The sequence below is a fragment of the Diabrotica virgifera genome, chromosome 2 (assembly GCF_917563875.1).
Source record: "Diabrotica virgifera virgifera chromosome 2, PGI_DIABVI_V3a".
Taxonomy (NCBI): domain Eukaryota; kingdom Metazoa; phylum Arthropoda; class Insecta; order Coleoptera; family Chrysomelidae; genus Diabrotica; species Diabrotica virgifera.
The window spans coordinates 249,290,642-249,313,124 of NC_065444.1; the positions used below are offsets into that span (position 1 = coordinate 249,290,642).

At 31.6% G+C, this 22,483-nt stretch overlaps 1 protein-coding gene across 2 annotated transcripts in view; it reads left to right on the forward strand.

Annotated features, from left to right (window-relative positions):
• Positions 1-22,483, forward strand: part of LOC114326523 (putative inorganic phosphate cotransporter) — a 167,918-nt gene that overhangs the window by 120,679 nt on the left and 24,756 nt on the right. For both annotated transcript variants that reach the window (XM_028274920.1, XM_028274918.1), the window contains exons 5-7: positions 3,860-4,009; positions 13,420-13,552; positions 17,484-17,731. In XM_028274920.1, coding sequence (XP_028130721.1) covers positions 3,860-4,009; positions 13,420-13,552; positions 17,484-17,731 — 531 coding nt within the window. The remainder of the gene's footprint in view (positions 1-3,859; positions 4,010-13,419; positions 13,553-17,483; positions 17,732-22,483) is intronic.

Here is a 22,483-nt window from a genome sequence, read left to right on the forward strand (position 1 = left end):
GATCACGTATTACAATCAACAATATGGATTCAATATGAAGGCGAAGAGGACAAAGTCCAGGATATTTAGCAAGAGAAAAATCAAAACAGATGGTCAACTCTATGTCAACCAACCCAGTAGAAAGAATGACGCACAACAACTACCTCGGCACCATAATAAATGAAAAATACTACAATGCCATGTCTTTTCTGACGTATCAACTCGTACTGACCACCATTAAATCTCGAATGTCACAATACTTCGCACATCTTATGCGAAATCAATCCAGATATACCTTCCTACAAGCCATCCTACAAAGAAAACTTGTTGGAAAGCGTGGACTAGGCAGAAGAAGAACACCTGGTTAAAGAGCCTCAGAATTTGGTTGAACACAACATCGGTGGATCCTTTTCCACGATTCTGTAGAAAAGATGAAGATTGCCAAGATGATCGCCAACATTTTTCACGGATAGGTACACCAAGAAGAAGAAGAAGATGCCAATAACTTAGTGATGAAATCAAAGGTAAACTGCCTTAGTCGGTAAAGAATCTTCTTCTCTTCTTCTTCTTCTTTTTATATAGACATTACTGTCTGTTTTTCAATGTGCCTCCAGTAAATTGTCATTCCATCTTTTTCGTTGTCTTCCCACTGATCGTCTTCCTATTGGGGAACCGTCTCTCGCCGTCCTTACTAATCTATTTGTTGTTATTCGGCTTATGTGGTCGTTCCATTCTACTCTTCTGCTTTTCACCCAGTTATTAATGTTGTCCACCTTGCATCTCCTTCGTATATCTGCACTTCTAGCTCTATCCCACAGCGTCGGTAAAGAATAAAGTGTTCAATGCATCTGCATAGAAGTATGTGATTTAAATCATGAGTGTGTCGTCCATACTTCTGGAGGAAGAGGACTGGGGATAGTCCCCAAAATATGACTCTATATAAATTGGGATTAAGTATAACTTTGTCAGCGGTGTTAGTGTTTTGCTATAAATTGTGTCAATTAAAAAACTTTTTGCTTAGATATTATGCACATGGTAAGAATTAAAAACGCAACCGTAAATACATACATATTTCTGACTATTGATCTTCATCAGTACGGTACCGCCAAATAAGAAAAAGTAAAATAAACTTGAAAAATGATCAATAAAAAGAAACGAAACAGGAAGCAACGCAACCAATTTGCAGCAATAATGTTAGAAGGCCCTGAATTCCATATAATATTATGTATCAAGTTAGAGAAGCGTAAAAATTTATAAAAAAAAAATTGATACTGTTAGAATTTGTGAAAAAATATTCTTACTTTATTTCACCCATCTTTAAAATAGACGAAGTATGAATTGCTTACCTGAAACAAAAAAAAATAAATGAAAATTATTCCTTTGTAATAAACAGAAAATAAAAATGTAAAAACCCATGTGGTGAAACCGCTCCCGTCTGAAAAAAATTCTGATTCGGTTTCTTTGTGGATTCCTATTCAAAAATGTCCCCTTTAAACAAATCTGAAGGGTTCCGGGCGAAATTTTTGGGCAGAAATTGTTTAAACAATATTTTTAAACAAATACAAAAAATCACCTTTTTGACCCGAAGAATACTTTTTAGGTTTTTTGGATCATTGTAAACAATAACGGTATCTTGTAATTTTTCTCATAAGTTGATAGTTTTCGAGTTATAGGCGATGTAAAATCTAAAAAATGCGAAAATACGCATTTTCAAGGCTTAAAAACTCATATTTAAATTAGTATTTTTCAGGTTGCCAAGTACTTGAATTGTAGTTTAAACATTCATTTTAAAGATTCTGGAGACTGATGGGGTCTAACTTCAATTTACACCGTCGTTATTTAATTGATAATTATGCGTGTCCATCCAATTTTTTTTTCCGGTGCGGCGCACACTTTTTCCAAAAATCTCCTATTTTCCTCCGAAAAATATATTTTTTAGATTTTTCGAGACATTCTAAATAAAATAGGGCTCCTGTCATTTTTCTCAAAAGTTAGTCGTTTTAAAGTTATAAGCGATTTAAAATCTGAAAATGCGCTTTAAATCGCCTATAACTTTAAAACTTTTGAGAAAAATGACAAGAGACTTATTTTATTTAGAATATCCTGAAAATCTAAAAAATATATTTTTCGGAGGAAAATAGGAAATTTTTGGAAATTGTTCGCGCCGCACCGGTAAAAAAAAGAATGTGTGTGTACTTTGTACGCACGTAAGAAGTTATACTTCTATTATATGATTATATGATTATAAACGAAATTAATATACTTTTTATTTATATTTTATTTAAATATTAAATTAATTTATACTTACTACTTCTCAAACATTTTTATTAAAACAGTGCCAAAAAACACATTAAAAATGCCACAAATGATTTCTGAACATTAATTGTCGGAAAAATTTTTAACTAAATACGTATTTTCTGAAAATAAAATTATATAATAAATATACTTACAATCATAAAATGTATAAAAAAAATAAAAAAATAAAAGTTTCTATTGGGATTCGAACCAACTTACCACGCGGCTGGTATTTGCGTTGTATTGGGATTCACCCGCATTAAAACTTCGCCACAGAGACAGCTTGTCATTATGTGCGAAGATCGTCTAACTAAACAGATCAACCTTTTGACATTTTTAACTTATGTAAATCAAATTATTTTGATTTTGAATTGAAATGATTTTGAATTGAAAAAATACAACAAAACATAGAGTAAGAAGACAATATATTAGGTGAATATTGATAGAAATCTTGATGATAATCAAATTATGTAAATAAAAGTATTACATACTACTTATGTATTTTGGTAGGTTCAAGGTAGGTATCGGAGACCGTATAACGACTAATAAATTTCGCAATCACTTGCGTCGTGCAAAGTGGCTATGTTCAAATATCATAACAAAATTTGATCAACTATTTATAAAACACTTACCAGTGAAAGATTCTTTAGCTTTGAATAAGCGAGATCTGCGGCACTCATACTAGGCACAGTTTGATGAGCTTTCACATTGGCATGCAACAATCATCTCTTCTATGTAAATAAGTCCAAAAATATAATATGAAAACTATTTAAAAAGGCAGTATAACCATTAACTAACTTTTTGTTTGTTGTTTCTCTTCCTACAAATTTTAAAACGCAACAAGCATACATTATAACCAAACCATGCACAGTCCCACAGCTGTGCCACAGCTGCCATATTGGATAATTTTTGTCATGTCATTTGAACATCCAATCAGAACAAAGTTATAATGCGCATGCGCCCGGTCGCTAGGTTTTCCCATATAAAATTTCACCGTCATTACGCCCGTAAAGTAGTATAACTTCAAAAAATCGGATGGACACGCATAATTAACAATTAAAAACAACTGTGTAAATTGAAATTAGACCCGATCAGTCTGCAGGATCTTGAAAATGAATGTTTAAACTACAATTCAAGTACTTGGCAACCTCAAAAATACTAATTTAGATATGAGTTTTTAAGCCTTGAAAATGCGTCTTTTCGCATTTTTCAGATTTTAAATCGCCTATAACTCGAAAACTATCCACTTCTTAGAAAAATCACGAGATACCTTTCTTATTTAGAATGGCCCAAAAAATCTAAGAAAATATTCTTTGTATTCTTTGTTTTAAAAAAATTGTTTTTAACAATTTTTGCCAAAAAATTCCGCCCGGCACCCTTCAGATTTGTTTAAAGGAGATATTTTGGAATAGGAATCCACAAAGAAACCGAATCAGAAATTTTTTCAGACGGGAACGGTCTCACCACATGGACTAAAACAAAACTTACAATAACCACATTTTGCGAATAATAAATAGCAGATTAGAAGCTTTTGACTAATTGATTTTTCTCTTATTACATTTTTACTAAAATCTTACTGTTTTAGAATTCAAAGATACCTTGGATAGAAATCCTCACGTCTGTGCCATTCTGGGCAATAACTTTAACAAGTTTAGGACAAGGATGGGGAACTTCCACCGTCATGTCAATGATGCCCACTTACTTTGATAAAGTGCTCAAGTTTGATATTAGTTCGGTAAGTAATCACCTAAAGTCACATCTACTTGCAAAATATATCAAGGTAAAAATAGGGAATCTTAGAAATAGGAAATTTTCTCAAAGATGGCTAGATATAAAAAAGAGAAATCGGAAATAACGAAAAATAATTAAACGCTTGCACAAGATGGCATAATTACACAAATCCTGAAAAATCCAACGCTTTTATTACATATTTAATTACTAGCTAACCAGGAGAACTTCGTACCCCCTTAGAATTAAATAATTTTAAGTAATTAATTAATGTTTATGTTTATGTGTCAATGTTCAATAACTAAATATTAAGGGGAATGGGGCAAAATGCAAAATTTTGACGCCTGTCAAAATTTTCAATGTGTTTTAAATGTAAAGATGGTTTTTGGAGTTTTCAGTTTGTGTTTTAAATGTATTTATTTTTTTCGAATCCTGAGAAAATAATAAGTATTTTTGAAAAATTTAAACGCATAATGAAATATTACATTAATTAGTCTGGGCAGATAATTATCGGAGAATAGGCCATTATTGGGAAAAGCTATTTACCAGCAATTTTATTGCTGGAATCGAATCTTATGATTGTATAGATTAATAATATAGGTATGCAAAAATCGTGTTTTTAAATTTTTGCTCTATAACTCCAAAGATTTTAACTTTACACCAAAAACACTCAAATAAAAATTCACCGTAATTAAATTCTGCATAGATACATGTTTTTTCCAATTTACTTCGACGAAAATTTTCCCCGGAAAATGCGGGTTTTTCCAACAAAATCTTTATTTTTCAACTAAAATTTTATATAAGTAATTGTTTATCAATAATTAAATAACTTGGTGATATAAAAGCTCTTTTGGTATAGATTATAATTGCAGAAGCCAATGGAAATTTAATGAACAGTTTAGCAAAAATTGAATTGTTAATTAGAAATTTACGGTCACTATAATAACCACACTAATTATGATACAAAAGAATAACTGTGATTTTTGTATAAAAACATACTGTACCTATCTAATACACTTTACAGAATTGAAATTGGATTCTTTAAGCGGCCTCAGGAATATTTTAAAATTATAAACAATTTTTTGGCTTATAAAAAATAGAATATCTCGGGAAATATTAAATTAAATTAAATCATGAAAGCGGTATTAGAAAAAAAGCGACAGTATACTTCTTTTAAAAGAAAAAACGTTTAATTGTAATGAGTGGTTCCTGAGATACAACCGGTCAAATTTGACCGGTGTTTACGGCAAAGATATAAACAATAGGATCATAATTTTCGAACCGTCACCTTTTTATTTCAGTCCCCTTTCTCCACATTAATTTTTCCATATCTTTAAAATATTCATAACATATATTAATTTAATAAAATCTATCGATATTACGAGTGAAAATTGCCAAAAATAGCAAAATTCCAATCAAAAATTAGGTTGGAGAAAATGTAATCTCAAAGTTCAAAATCGGTATAGGCTAAAAAAATGCATTCAATTTGTTTAAATAAAGATTGTTTAAATAATTATTTAGCTTTCAAATGAGAATATATGTGTTTCTAACGTTAAAAGGTACACTGGTAGTTTATCTAAAAAAAGTCTACAACTGGAAAAAATATGTAGTTTTCTTTTCTTTTAAATAAATTAATCTGTTATAACAAAACAAAAGCAAGTTTGACATTTAATAATGCGTTAGTTAGATGGCTCTGCTCGAGTTACTTGGGAGCAAAAAAATAATGAAGAAAATTGCTCCATTGGAAGCCGAGAAAATGCTTTTTTTTTCACCTATATTTGAGAATACATTTTCTCCAACCTAATTTTTGATTGGAATTTTGCTATTTCTGACAATTTTCACTCGTAATGTTGATAGTTTTTATTAAAATAATATATGTTATGAGTATTTTAAAGATATGAAAAAATTGGTGTGGAGAAAGAGGACTGAAATAAAAAGGTGACGGTTCGAAAATGATGATCCTATTGTTTATATCTTTGCCGTAAATACCGGTCAACTTTGACCGGTTGTATCTCAGGAACCACTCATTACAATTAAACGTTTTTCTTTTATAAGAAGTGTACTGTTTCTTTTTTTCTAATACCGTTTTCATGATTTAATTGAATTTAATATTTCCCGAGATATTCTATTTTTTTTAAGCCAAAAAATTGTTTATAATTTTAAAATATTCCTGAGGCCGTTTAAAGAGTACAATTTCAATTCTGTAAAGTATATTAGATAGGTACGGTATGTTTTTATACAAAAATCATAGTTATTCTTTTGTATCATAATTAGTGTGGTTATTATAGCGACCGCAAATTTTTAATTACCAATTCAATTGTTGCTAAACTGTTCATTAGATTTTCATCGGCTTCTGGAATTGTAATCTATACGAAAAGAGCTTTTATATTACCAAGTTATTCATTTATTGATAAACAATTACTTATATAAAATTTTAGTTGAAAATTAAAGATGTTGTTAGAAACACCAACATTTTCCGGGGAAAATTTTCGTCGAAGTAAATCGGGAAAAACACGTCTCTATGCAGAATTTAATTACGGTGAATTTTTGTTTTTGACTCCAGCAATTAAATTGCTGGTAATTAACTTTTCCTAGTATTTTGCTAATTAGCCAAGAGTATAATACCGAGGGCCGAAAGTCTCTAAAAACTTCTATAATGTTTATTTTAATAAGTTACAGAGGTGAAAAAAAGAGAAAATTTAGTGTGATTTTTAATTTCAAATATCTCATTCAAAAGAAAATTTTGTTTATTCTAAGGGACTTTCTGCCCTCGGTAATAAAGTAATCTTTCGTTCTGCGTTTAAATTTTTCAAAAATACTTATCTCTGAATTCGAACAAATGAATATACAGTAGAGCGTCGATAATCCGAACCCTAGTAATCCGAACGATCGCTAATGCGAACGCAAAAAAAAATTATAAAATTAAAAAAATATGATCGCGGACCGAATTTTTCGATTTAATATAACAATATGGGCAAAATATGACCGCGGATTTTTGTTTTGTTTATACAGAAATACATACAATATATTTGTTTATTATGCAGGTGTTTTATTCCTTGTAACTAAAACGTATGTACATGTACTATGTTTATGAGCTTTGTATGTATTTTGAACATATGTTCCATAATCCGAACAATTTGATAATCCGAACTACCCCTGTACCAATTAGTTCGGATTATCGACGCTCTACTGTATTTAAAACACATTGAAAATTTTGACAGGCGTCAAAATTTTGCATTTTGCGCCGTTTCCCCTAACAGGAAACCAAAACAAAAATACTCAAAAATGTTATGTATGAAAAAAGTTTAATCAGTTTAATGTTTAATCAGCCATCGCACGGCAAATTGTAATGCACCGTTTCAAATCAAATGGTATGACAGTTAGAATCACCGGTATACGCAGGATCAAGACATCCTCTCCTTTATATTTTTCCTTGATTATAGTTGCCTCATTGACGGTATTCATTAAATGGTTGTTTTTATGTTTGTGTAATACATGGAAATATTTTTTGGAGTTTTTTGGTAAAGACAGGCTAGTAAGCTTTATCAAAGTTCCACCGTGGTTCTGGAATGGTTATAACAAGCGAGATTTGGATACCAATCCCAATAAATGGAATTCAGATAACTTACATCCCAGATACGAAGAAGGAAGCAATGTTACTTCTTCACCGATATCAACTCTTATTTAAAGAAGGCCCCTTTACTCCTTTAGCGAAGAAACGAGGGAATGTGGTGAAGAACTTGCTTCTGCCCTTGCAAAGTCCAAAACAATCAGATGGGTTTAGATTCTGCAAAATGTGTTTAAGTGTAGCCATAAAGGATGGAAACTGCTGAAGCCTGTGAATGGAGATATGCCAAAACTAATACAATCTCTAATGGCATTCCGAATAAGCTAGCTCCCCAACTGCTGCGGAATGAAAAAAGTAAGAGAAAAAACAAGAAGATAAAGGTTGAGAGGTACGCTCAGTCAGAAAAATACAACCTGTAACTTCTTTCATGATAGAAAAACTGATAGAAGCCATTACAAATGCAAAAACGGCAAAGCACCGACAAAATCAACCAAAACCAAACCGAAAATTCACTAATTTACGTAAATATTAGAATTACTCTGTAACAGGTAATTCCTCTTTTAAATAAATAATAAGTTGTTGTCAGACATTAAGACCGTACATCTATTGTATTCGTCCTCAATTATTTGGTGAGTGGATATCTTGTAGGATGATTTTGCAAACCACAACATACAATAATTTTATTTTTCTACGCGTCTTATATCTTGGCATTTCAATCACGTTTTCCTTGCGGATATTTACTACTGACCTATTTTAAACTGAAGCTGACAAATTTTTACAACTTATGCTGCACTTTGGAAGTTTACACAACTTTATAAGCCTGCACGGCTCAACGAATCGTACGAAAGAATCTGGTATTTGAAATGGAATTTAAAAAGTCCTAGTAAAGTTTGATTAACTTTTACGGCTATGAGATATATGAAATTTATGTAAAACGTTGGCTGCATACTACTTTATTATGAATTAAAAAGCTTTTAAACTACCCGACAAAAAGTAGGCTTGCACAGAAACATTATTTATGTTTCATTTTCAACCACATTCATTTATTTAATGGAAGCAGGACGTGATATATATGCGTTAGGCTGGCTCCACACATGGAAGCCAACGTTTACCCCAACAGCGTTCGTCCAATGTATGATCCGATAACATTGTGTTTGAGCCAATGTTGGCGCCAACGTTTTTATGACTTGCTCCAACGTTGGGATTTTTCCGTCAGCTGTAGATCTTTGCGTACACATCAAAGGGATTGACGCCAATACTTGTGTTGCCGTTGATGCCACCACAGATTTTAGCTAGTTTTGTCATTGTATTGCAAAAAACTGTTCGGGATTTCATCAATAGATGTTTAAAGAATATCTACCTACCTTGGCAAGATTGAAATTTTCTCAAACGTCCTCACTTATTGATGGTGAAAGTTTCCAACCTCCTATGTCGATATTTCATATATATATGAAATAACAACATAGGAGCTTGTAAACAGTAAAAATACAAATGTCTCTTTAATTTAAGGGTAACAGAACAAAATATCCAAAAATTGACATAGGAGGTTGGGAACTTTTACCATCGTTACACTACAGTGTCGCGCCCGCTTGATTAGCAATTAAAAAACAAAGGAGTTTTCGATATTATCTTGTCAAAAACTCTTCGAGATTTCGTCAATCGATGTTTAAAGAATATCTACCTTGGCAATATTTAAATTTTCAGTTTTCAGTTAAATTTTTAAATTTTTAATCGCTTATATAATATTATGTCTCGCTTATATGTCAAAAACTATTAACCTAAGAGAAAAGTCACTAAAGACCTTGACTGTTTGGAATGATTTAAAAAACCTAAAAAAATTTGTTGGATGCAAAAAAATAATTTTAGGAAAAAAACCCTAATCTTTCCCCTCGCCTGGCAAGGCCTTATGCTTTTCAGAACAGAATCGCCTGTCATTGTACACATTTCTTCTAAACTTTACAGGAGAAAGTTTATTGAAGTTATACTTTTTTAGGCAAGAGGGTGAATTTTAACATTTCCCGGCGCATGCGCACACGGACAGTATGGTATTAAAAAATAGTCGCAATATCTTTTAAGTTATGTGAAAAGAATATATTATTAGTATTTTTAGTAAAGATATTTGTTATAATTTTTATGTCTGTGGATTTGTCTTCCTCCTAATAAGTATTTTATTGAAAATGTTTATTTTCATTTAAAGTATCTGTCACCGAGATTGTAATTATGTCCTAGAAATAATCCACTGAATACAAAAGCCGTGGTAGCTGATCGGTAGAGCATTCGCCTAGGGATCGAGAGGTCCCCTGTTCAAATCCTGGCAAAGTCATATCTTTTTTTTTTTTAATTTTTGGTATTCTTTTTGTTCTTTCTAAAATTAGTTTAATATTTAAATACAATACAAAAAAACTATTTAAAGTAGATAGGTATATTGATTTCGTTGAAATCATAATATGAAGTTAAATTATATTATAATAGAATTATAACTTCTTACCTGCGTACAAAGTACACACATATTCTTTTTTTTTACACCCTAAACTATCCACTTTTCGATTCAACTGATACATACACGTGCAGGGCTGATACCTGTCAGGTCATGGTTTTTAGTCTTGGTGTGCTATGAATTGTTACTATACAAATTTCTAGCCTTATACCCCAGGCTGTGGGTGAAAAAACGTGATATAATTCAGGAATTTTTGAAACCTATCAGGTGTTGTAAAGGACGATGCCAGGAATAACTTATACTAAAATGTAACCAAAAATATTGTGCGCTTTTTTCTATTGCTATTTTTATGTGTTAAATTTGCAATTTTTAATGATTTTTAATTTTGTAGCTTAGGATATTGATTTTAGAGAAAAACTTTTTAATAGAAAGTTGTAGTAAATTAAAAAACCTACAATTTGAGCTATGGTAAGTGTAATTTCGTTAATTGGTTATTGCAAAACAGCCTGCGAAAGGTCCAACATGGCCGTTTTTTACAATTGCATTATTTATTGTACAAATAATTTTTTTATTTTTTAAAGCTTTAAAATGAAGATCTTTCAATTCCAAACATAAAAAAAATTGTAAAGCCAGATTAACGAATTTGTTGCTTAGATATTATAAATTGTTTATCCCAAGAGGTCAAATGTCGAAGGCTATAACTTTTTGAAAAAAAATCGTAGAGAGTTGGTGAAACATCCAATCTCCTTCTAAAGAGTTATGTTTTCATATTCTGATGTAAATAAATGCGTAAAACATTTTTAAACCTCTAATTTTTGGGTTTGGAAATAAGGGGGCAAATTTCGTTATAAACATTTAGAGCTGAAGTGGCCCTGTACATCCTATGAGTTTTTAACTTACAGATTATTGTTGCTGAAGATGAAACGAAGATTTATAAAAAAATAAAAAATTTCTACGACCAACTGAAGCCGAGATAATTTTTGGGTATGAAAATAAGGGGGCAAATTTCGTTAAAAACATTTAGAGCTGAAGCGGTCCTGTATATCCTATGAGTTTCTAACTTACAGATTATTGTTGGTGAAGACGAAACGAAGATTTATAAAAAAATTTAAATTTTCTACAACCAACTGAAGCCGAGATAATTGTTTTTTTTTTTCTTAAATCGTAGTGCCTTTATTTATAACAATTGAGAAATTATTTTACAGTCATTGACTAAAGAAAGACTTATATTATCTTAAAATTAAAATTATTATAAAATATAATTACATATAATTATTAAAAATTATTTTTTAAATCGGTGCTTTTGCAAGCGGCCGAATTTTGCAAATCGCCAGGATCGCTTCAAATCCGCGCGCTCGGAAAATTTTTACGTAACTTGTATTAAATTTTGACAGAAAACAATTTAATAATATTACCATTATATTATACAGTCTATTTACCACTGTATTTGTTATTCTTGATAAACTTTTATACGTAAAATCCAAAAAGAATAGTCACTACAAGAAGAAAAAGTTTTATATTTTATATTGTAGTAAGAAGTAACATTATTATTATTATATTTATATAACAATGAAAAAATTAAAAATGTAGTTATATATTTCATATATATGTATCATTTTTTAATATTATTGCTTCAGAAATAAAATTTCACGTATAAAAGTTTATCAACAAAAACAAATACAGTGGTAAATAGACTGTATATTATAATGGTAATATTATTAAATTGTTTTCTGTCAAAATTTAATACAAGTTACGTAAAAATTTTCCGACCGCGCGGATTTGAAGAGAGCCAGGCGATTTGCAAAATTCGGCCGCTCGCAAAAGCACCGATTTTAAAAATAATTTTTAATAATTAAATGTAATTATATTTTATAATAATTTTTAATTTAAGATAACATAAGTCTTTTTTTAGTCAATGACTCTAAAATAATTTCTTAATTGTTATAAATAAAGGCACTGCGACTTAAGAAAAAAAAACAATTATCTCGGCTTCAGTTGGTTCTAGAAAACATTTATTTTTTTATAAATCTTCGTTTTGTCTTCAGCAACAATAATCTGTAAGTTATAAACTCATAGGATGTACAGGGCCGCTTAAGCTCTAAATGATTATAACGAAATTTGCCCCCTTATTTTCAAACCCAAAAATTATCTCGGCTTCAGTTGGTCGTAGAAATTTTTTATTTTTTTATAAATCTTCGTTTCATCTTTAGCAACAATAATATGTAAGTTAAAAACTCATAGGATGTACAGGGCCGCTTCAGCTCTAAATGTTTATAACGAATTTGCCCCCTTATTTTCAAACCCAAAAATTAGAGGTTTAAAAATGTTTTACACATTTATTTACATCAGAATATGAAAATATCACTCTTTATAAGGAGATTAAATGTTTCACCAACACTCTACGATTTTTTTTCAAAAAGTTACAGCCTTCGACATTTTACCTCTTGGAATAAACAATTTATAATATCTAAGGAACAAATTCGTTAATCTGGCTTTACAATTTTTTTTATGTTTGGAATTGAAGGATCTTCATTTTAAAGCTTTAAAAAATAAAAAAAAATATTTGTACAATAAATAATGCAATTGTAAAAAACGGCCATTTTGGACCTTTCGCAGGCTGTTTTGCAATAACCAATTAACCAAATTAAACTTACCGTACCTTAAATTTTGTAGGTTTTTTAATTTTCTACAACTTTCTATTAAAAAGTGTTTTTTCTAAAATCAATATCCTAAGCTGCAAAATTAAAAATCATTAAAAATTGCAAATTTAACAAATGAAAATCGCAATAAAAAAAGCGCTCAATATTTTTGGTTACATTTTAGTAGAAATTATTCCTGACATCGTCCTTTACGACACCTGATAGGTTTCAAAAATTCCTGAATTATATCCTGAAATCGACCTATTTTTCACCCACAGCCTGGGGTATTACAGGAAGATTGTTACTCGGAGGGTTCACTAGCTCTTAGACTATTAATTTACATAAGAATTTACGGCTAATCATCGTAAACTGCTTTGTGGATCCACAGAGTAGCGCTGCAGAGTGGCCCTTCTGTTTTGAACCTAAAACACGCGCGATTTTTCCAGCACGACGCGCGACGGCGCAGCCGGGATGCTCGAAATAGAGCAAGTATCTATTCCACTGCTCAATATCCACTTATACGTTGCAGCAGCGAACACCTGATGCACTCTCATGGAAAATGTTTTGAGAGGCAGTGATATATCCTTATAAGTGTAAAATGCTTATTTTTCTAATATTAACGAGTTTTTTTACAAAAAATTTTCATGTGTAGGTGTACTTCACTTTAAATCTGGATAAAATGTATGTTCTTAAACTTGTTTGATGTTTGTATAAGATTTTCTTTATTTGTCGTGAATTTCCAACATAAATATTCACAAAAATTTCTTTTTTAGAACGGAGTTTTATCATCGTTGCCTTATATAAACAGATTTGTATGCGTATTTATTTGGGGAATTTCGGCAGATTATATAACTAAGCGGAAATGTTTGTCATTGACAAATACCCGGAAGTTGTTTACTGTAATCGGTGAGTATAAACGTTTTGTATACAGAGTGTCCCGAAAAGATTGGTCATAAATTATACCACAGATTTTGGGGTCAAAAATATGTTGATTGAAAATCACTTATCTCTATACAATAGTACACACAAAAAAAGTTACAACCCTTTGAAGTTGCAAAATGAAAATCGATTTTTTTTCATATATCGAAAACTCTTAGGGATTTTTTATTGAAAATGGACCTGTGGCATTCTTATGGCAGGAATATCTTGAAAACAAAAACCAACAGTGAAATTTGTACACCAAATAAAAATTTTATGGGGTTTTGTTCTCTTAAATCCCCCCAAACTTTTGGGTAAGTTCCAATTAAATTATTATTGTGGTACCATTAGTTGAACACAGTGTTTTGAAAACTTTTTGTCACTTAATATTTTTTCGATAACCCAGTTTTTATCGAGATGCGGCTGCTCTTTTAATATATTTACAGAAAAATTTTATGGGGGTTTCCTTCCTTTAAACCCCCCAAATGTTTGTGTACGTTCCAATTAAACTATTATCGTGGTACCATTAGTTAAACACAGTGCTTTTAAAAAATTTTTGCCTGTTAATGTTTTTTCGATAACGCACCTTTTATCGAGATGTGGCTTCTTGTTTAATATGGTTCAAAATATACCTAAAAATGTAGATTATAAATAAGTTTTAATATTATTACCAGATCTCTATAATCGTACTTAACCATATACAAATATATGGTGAATTTGACAAATTTTCAAAATATCTAGATAAAAACTGACTTTTCGAGAAAGTACTCAGAGGCAATTTTTTTTAAACACTGTATTTAACTAATAGTACTACAATAATAATTCAATAGGAACGTACACAAAAGTTTTGGGGGGTTTAAGGGAACAAAATCCCGATAAATTTTTTATGTTTGCATAAATTTCACTATATTTTTTTAAGATGTTCCTACCATAAGAATACCATATGTCCATTTTCAATACAAAATCTCTAATAGTTTTCGATATATTGGAAAAAATTGATTTTCATTTTGTAACTTCAAAGGGCTGTAACTTTTTTTATGTGCACATACTTGTACTAAGGTAAGTTACGTTCAATCAACCTATTTATGACCCCAAAATCTGCGGTAAAATTTATGACCAATCTTTTCGGGGCACCCTGTATATTTAAACATTTTGATATAGTAAATATTTTTATGTTGTTTATTTAATGCTACAACCTAGTCTCTAGTCAAAGATCAACCAGTATCTTTTTTATAGATCATAACTTACTATCAAATTTAATCTAAGAATCACCCAGTGGTGTACTCTTAGCTTGTTCTAATTTTTAAAGCACTTTTTTCTTGTGTGCCGTTAGTCTTTTTGAATCTGTTATTGTCCTTTAGAAGGTCCGAACGAAAATATGCCGTTAGTTGGGTGAATTTATGTACCCCTCAGACCACGCACAAGTACCCGTATTACCTCTTTACCCCATCAAATTTTTTATTTATTAAACTGCTAAGTTATTTTTCTTTTTTTTTTTGATATCCATTTCGTGAATTAGTATCAGTAGGTATCTCTGATGTTATTAGCCTTCTTTCTTCAAATTCTATTAGGACTTCCTTTCATTTTAGAACATGTTTATAATGACAATGACATACGCGGCAGATATACGACCCGGCCAGAAAGACGAAAAATGATGCAAGGATGGAATGGCATTTTACTACAAGCAGATTAAAAAACGGGGTTCAGACAAATAATCTCCGGAAAAATAATCCTGGACAAAAAATCCCCACAAATTATCTCGGGACAAAAAATCCCCAGGTAAAAAATCCCCACAAAAAATCCTCGGACCAATAACACCCACAAATAATTCACGACAAATAATCCCCACAAAAAATTCCGGACAAATAATCACCACAAAATGTTTTGGATAAAATAGCCCCACAAAATTTTTGGACAAAAAATCACCTAGAAATATTTGCTGCCAAATAGTTCTCTAAAAGCTTTCCCTTAAATGCAATCGACGCAAATATTTTTCAGACGCTAACTCTCAGTGCATTGAGAGTTAGCAGTCGCTATGAAACCGCTTTGCGGCACGAAAATAATGATTAGCAATTGAGATTAAGCATGAGTTGTAATTTCGATTATCAAATTTCGAATTCAACTATTGTAATTTTTCGCTTAAATATTTTGGTCTTTGAATAACTTTGTTCAAAACATTGCCTATTCGTGACTGATAACGATTGGTCCTGAAAACTAAAATCTTAATTGTAATGCAAAAAACCTGTTCCTTTTTGTAAATTTAAGGTCAAAAATATTTAGTCATCATCATTATAATTGGTGTTATAACTCTTCTAGAGTCTTTGCCGCGTATACTATTGCCTTTCATGTTTGTCGGTCATATGCCAGTATTTCCCATTATCTTACTCCCATTCTCTTCAGATCTTCTCTGACTACATCTTTCCACCTTTTTCTAGGCCGTCCTACAGACCTTCTCCCATCTGGTCTCTACCCAAGTATCTATGTCTGGTTTGATTTTTGGATAAATTTTTCGCATAACATATTCTAAGGCCAGGTTAATCAACAATGGGTACAACGGATCTTCCTGCTGTCTCAGTCCAGAATTTACGCAGAAAGCATTTGATATTTGCCCCCCTATTCTAACTTATGCAAAGGAGTTACTTACACACTTTCTTCGCAATGCGTGGTTCTGGCATTGGAATTGAAATAAATGTAATGAAATTTCAAAAAAATTCAATTGATTGGATACAAACAAATATTGGGCCGCCAATAACTCTTGGAGGATTTTTGTGAAAAAAAAAATGGGGGGATTATTTGTCCGAAATTTTTTGTCCGGATTTTTGGTCCGTGGATTATTTGTCCTTGAAACGCATGTTGGGTTGCGACAGGGAGATGCGCTGGCGTGTCTCCTTTTCAACATAGCTCTGGAAAAGGCGGTCAAAGATGCTCGAATAGACAACATAGGAGATAGTTTTAATAAATCATCCCAAATTTTGGCATATGCAGATGACGTGGACCTAGTTGCCCGCACAACATGCAAGCTAGAAGAAATGTATACCACCTTCTCAAATGCCTCCTCAAAAAATATGGGTCTGCAAGTAAACGACTAGAAAACTATGATGATGGCATCAACATCCAACAATAGAGCCAGAAACATCGGCCACCAATTCATGGTTGATAACTCTACCTTTTAAGTGGTGGACAAATTCACATACTTAGCTTCCCTGATCACCAAGGAGAACGTTATGACGGAAGAAATCAAGCGAAGGATAAGCCCAGCAAACAAATGCTATTGTGAACTGAGTAGACATATGAGAAGCAGAAAGTAAAAAAACAAAAATAACCATATATAAAACCCTTATACAACCAGTGTTAACATATGGATCGGCGACATGGACCATCTCCAAGGCAGATGAAAACCTCCTGCTTATATTTGAACGAAGGATCCTTAGAGGAATATTCGGTGGCATCTGTGAAAATGGTGTTTGGAGAAGTAGGTACAACTACGAGGTTTACCACAGATATAAACATATATTTGGTGGTAAAGACGTAGTATCTCTTATAAGAATAGGAAGATTAAGATGGGCAGGACATCTAGCACGATCACAGCAGAACAACCCTACTAGCAGAATCCTTATGTCACAACCTGTGGGAAGTAGAAATAGGGGTAGGCCAAAACTCAGATGGAAGGATGGTGTGGATGAGGATGGGAGAAAAATAGGCGCAACAAACTGGCAATGGTTGGCAATGGATAGGACTGACTGGCTCTTTCGAGGCTCTTTCATAGGACTGCAGCACCATTGATGATGATGATGATGATGATGATGATGATGATTATTTGTCCGGGGGGATTATTTGTGGGGATTTTTTGTCCGGGATTATTTGTCCTAGCTTCTTTAATTAACATTTGTACAATATTTATATATAACAATTATTTTAGGTAGTGTTGGCATGGGCATATTACTCTTCTTAATCGGATTTCTACCAGAAACCACTAACAGGTACGTGGTGGTTGTTATTCTAATAGCTTCAGAAGGATTCCATGTAGCTAACTCTGCTGGATATAACATAAGTCACATTGACTTGTCCCCAAATTTTGCCGGTACCCTTATGGGTCTAATCAATTTTGCTGAAGAGATTTTTTCATTGATCACACCCCTATCCGTTCAGTATATTGTTACAGATGAGGTAAGTTTTATTTATTTATACTTTACATACAATAAGAACACATAAAATAAAAACAATACGTATGTAAACATATGAACATCTAGTGTACCATTAGAATCTAGAACCTTTTCGGTCACATTCAGGAACTCATGACAAACTCCATAGTCTTCTAGGGTGGTTTCTTCAACAGTGTAACAAAATCTCTCTCGCGCACCACAGTCACACTCACACATATATTTACCGCAGCTTGTTCAGTGTTGTCCATGTATTGCAGGGGCGTTTAAAGCCTGGCGGTTTTTCATCGATACAGCTAATTTCGTGTACTTCCTCTGGTGACTCGCTCTCCTATTGTCTTCTCCAGGCGTTGGTGAGGCTGAAATGTTCCTGATATAAGGAGGTGACCTTTAACAATAGAGAATATTTGGAACGCAGCCTATTCATTTCGATATCAAGTATGTGATGGTGGATGCATAGTTGATGGTAAGCGTTAATTTTTCTATATTCTCTGACAAAAGAATGAGTTCTTCGTAGTTTCGGCGCTGGGAGGTGACTCAGAATAGGAAGCCAGTAGTTCAGTGTTGATCTAATATTTCTACCTACGATCATTCCCAGTGCTGTTTTTGTAACAATATAGGTTCCGGTACGCAATGTTCAGGGGTGTCTGGGGAGTGTTCATATGGGGGTCCACCCCCGGGAAAACTTTTTAAATTTAGCCTCTATAAGGGCATTTAAAGCCGTTTGGGAGCAAGGCAAAATAGCCCGATCAAAGAACAATCTGACACCAAAAAAAAATAAAGGAAGGATGAAAATTTGGGAATAGGTAGTTGAAATTGTCTATTATTATATAAGAAAAAATTTACAATTCTACATCCCCTCCCTCCATTTTACGGAATACCCCCTCTCGAAGGTGAAAAATATACATTCAAAATAAGACCGGAATTGGATAAAATGACTGATTCTAAACAACTTTTGTTCTATAGAGTTTTTCCGCTAAGTCAATACTTTTGGAGTTATTTGCGAGTGAATATGTTCATTTTTAACAAAAAAAAAATGTTTTTGGACGGTTTTTCGGAGATAACTCAAAAAGTAAGTAATTTATTCAAAAAAATATTCTTAACAAAAATATAGCTGATAAAAAATTAAAAACGGTGTATTCATGAGGTTTGTAGACCCAATAGAAGCAGAGTTGTAGCTAATAAAAAGTAGGTTCTTCTTCGTCAAATTCCAAATCGAATATTTCAGAATAACCCAAAAACGGAGCACTTTTCGGGGAAAATTCATGGAAACTTTTGAAGTGTTTAAAAAAAGATTTATTTTTGTTTTGTAAAAAAACTTCCAACATTAAAAGTAAGTGAGTTACGCTCAGAATATTGATGGTCCCTTTTATTTTCTGGTAAAAAAATCGGGAAAATTACCCCCTAATTAGCATCACAAATAAATTTTATCATTACCACTTGACAAGTTACTTTGCTTATGTATTATTTATATTATCTGTAGGTTTTATTGGTTCAAAGTGCTTATTTTTGAAAAAGCTGTAGTTAAAATAGCTTGATCGAGTAACTAATCACGAGTTTAGGCAAATTTTGAACAGTCATAGCATTTTTGCATAACGAATTTTTGTCTAACGAGAAAACAAAGATCAAAAATATTCAGAAAAGCAAAACGAACATTTTATTAGATACTTTTTGAGATTTTTGTATTACTAATAATTTTTGAGTTAATTCCATAAAAAATTCCATTTTTTCAAAACTAAAAAAAATTTTTATTTGAAACCCATTTTTTTCAAAAATGAGCACTTTGAACCAATGAAAGTTATAGATAATAAATATAAACAATGTATAAGTAAAGTAACTTGTGAAGCGGTAACGATTAATTTTATTTAGGAAGCTAATTAGGGGGTGATTTTCGCGATTTTTTTAGCAAAAAATAAAAAAGACCAGCAATATTTTGAGCGTAACTCACTTACTTTTAATGTTAGAAGTTTTTTTTTTAAAGGAAAAATAAACCTTTTTTAAACACTTTAAAAAAGTTGTAATGTATTTTCCCCGAAAATAGCTCCATTTTTGGGTTATTTCAAATTAAAATATTCGATTTGGAATTTGACAAAGAAGAACCTACTTTTCATTAGCTACAACTCTGCTTCTACTGGGTCTACAGACCAAATGCATAAACCATTTTTTTCAATTTTTTATAAGCTATATTTTTTTCGCTAAAATACTTACTTTTTGATATATCTGCGAAAATCGTCCAAAAACATGTTTTTTTTTGTTAAAAATGAACATATTCACTCGCAAATAACTCGAAAAGTATTAACTTAGTTAAAAAACTCCATAGAACAAAAGTTACTTAGAATTAGTCATTTTATACAATTTCGAACTTATTTTGTATGTATATTTTTTCACACCCGAGAAAATATTTTTCACCCTCATTTCCCAATTTTTGTAAAATTTAGGGGATGTAGAATTTTTTCTTATATAATAATAGACAATTTCAACTATCCATTCCCAAATTTTCATCCTTCCTTTATTTTTTTCGTAAGGTTTTCGTACAATTTTGTGTTCCCTGATCGGGCTAAAATTCAGGAATTTTTCTATAATTTTGTTGTTTTTTTTATTTTTTGTCCCAAGAGGTACCGGTACCGCATACCGGCGCGTACCGTCAGAAAAACAGCACTGACATTCCTATAGTCTGGTTTAATTTGGTGTGAACAATCTTCGTGTGTTTGCTATTGAGCCATACCGGAGAGCATATTCAGCTGCCAAGTATACAGTCCGAGAGCAGACTCTAAATAGATAGAGCGAACTTTTGGTAGAGTCGATGACACATGTTCTTTATTGCAGTTAATTACCTCAATATGGATCCCATTTTCTCATTAGGAAGAGCTACTGCATCTACAAGAGGTATCTAACTATGTATCTAAGATGACTACGTCGACTTCATGATTCTCTAAAGATATTTTGCAGGAAGTTCTATCAAGAATCATTAACTAGCTTTTTTATTAAAAAACCGCTTTTAATCACAGTAACTTTAAAGCCAAACTAAATTTGACAGAACAAATAATAAAAATTGCGTTACTCCGCCTAGTTTATAAGACCATAGTACCTATCTCTCCCATTTTAACTATTATTTAACAAGCTGGTTTTGTCTATTTTGGTACAAAATCGTGTCCGTCCCAGCTAGTCCAGGGTAATAAGAATTTTCTCGGGACACTCAAAGATCCAGGTAGCTGACTACTTTTTTAGTTATTGTAGACCTATAGGAAGAAACCTACCTGTTTCCTCCCTAGAGTTCGCGTCCGTTTTTTAATTATTAACAATTTAGTGGAAAAATCGCAATTTTTTCGATTTTTTGCACTCCATTCAAAAACTAAATAGTTGACATAAAATTACAAAATTCAGTTTTTTAGAACATTGAAAAACCTTCAACATACCGACTTTTGAAAGTTAAAAAGTTAATTTTTTGCTACGGAAACTGCAAAATAAATGAAAATTGTTATTTCTTAATTAATAACCTTTACTAAAACTACCTTAGAACTTTAGTGTTTCACCCAAAGTTGGATATTGAGGTACTTAACAAACCCTCAAAATTTGAGACTGATCCATTAATTAGTTTAAGAGTTATTCTATTTGTTTATCCCAGAGACCTTTATTTTGCAATAAGATAAGACAGAAAATAATGAAGATAGAGCAATTCTGAGTATGTCAAATGAAAGTAGAAGAGTGGTAGTATCGAAATGTATTAAAAAAAGATAAAAAAATGATTACCATAGTCAAAAATCCTAATGCCAAATTTTTAAAATTTTGTAGTTTAAAAACATTTAGAATAACTTTAAAAATGTTGGCCGTAGAAACAATTTTTTTATATATTCAAAAAGATAGTATTTTGACACGAATTTTCAAATAAAAAAATTTAGCCTGAGCTCATTTGGGACAAAGGTAGCCATATGTTTTTTTTTTTAATTCACAGCCAATTTGTTTATAATAAGTAAGGAATCTCATTAATGCCATTTTAAAGAAGGGGATTTGTATTTTTTCTTAAAGGATTTGCACAAACATTATACCTTCAAAGCACCCTCTACGATTTTTCAAAAATGTAGTGCAAACGATTACTAGGGGGAACCTACAAATCCAGCGAGTTAAAATACCGAAAAATCAATTTCAAACGAATATAATTTGCTGTATCTCCTGATCAACTCAATGGATTTTGATCTTTATTTTTTTAATTGGTATTTAATTTTTACGTACATTAGAAATATGCAATTTGTTTATAAATTTATTAATTAATAAATAGTCTAATTTGTTTAAACAATTCTTGAAAAAATATTTTTTTTACAAAAACCTATTTTTTTAATCATAGTATCATTAATGATCACAGAAAAAGTTAAAGCACACTTTAATAAATAAATGATTTTTATTAGATAATTATTTATTGAAGATAATTTATTGATTAAAGAATACCTTAATTTTTTCTATGATTAAAGCACGTAACCCATTATGAACGCCCGGCACGGCACAGGACAGTCCAAATTCCTTTGTATAGTTTTAAATGCAACGTAACCCATTATGAGCGGCCAGCTCGGCCCGGCACAGTCCAGCACGCAAACGGAACGGCCGAAATTCTCCGAGGGGAATAAAATCCGTTGAAGTCGAACGGCCAGTCGGCGCCAGTGCGTCATAATTGTTGGTAGTTAGCAGATATATTGTTGATTTTTTAATTGAAAAATGTTGTTTGTTTTGAAATATGGAAATATAAAATATAAAATTTGATTTGAGA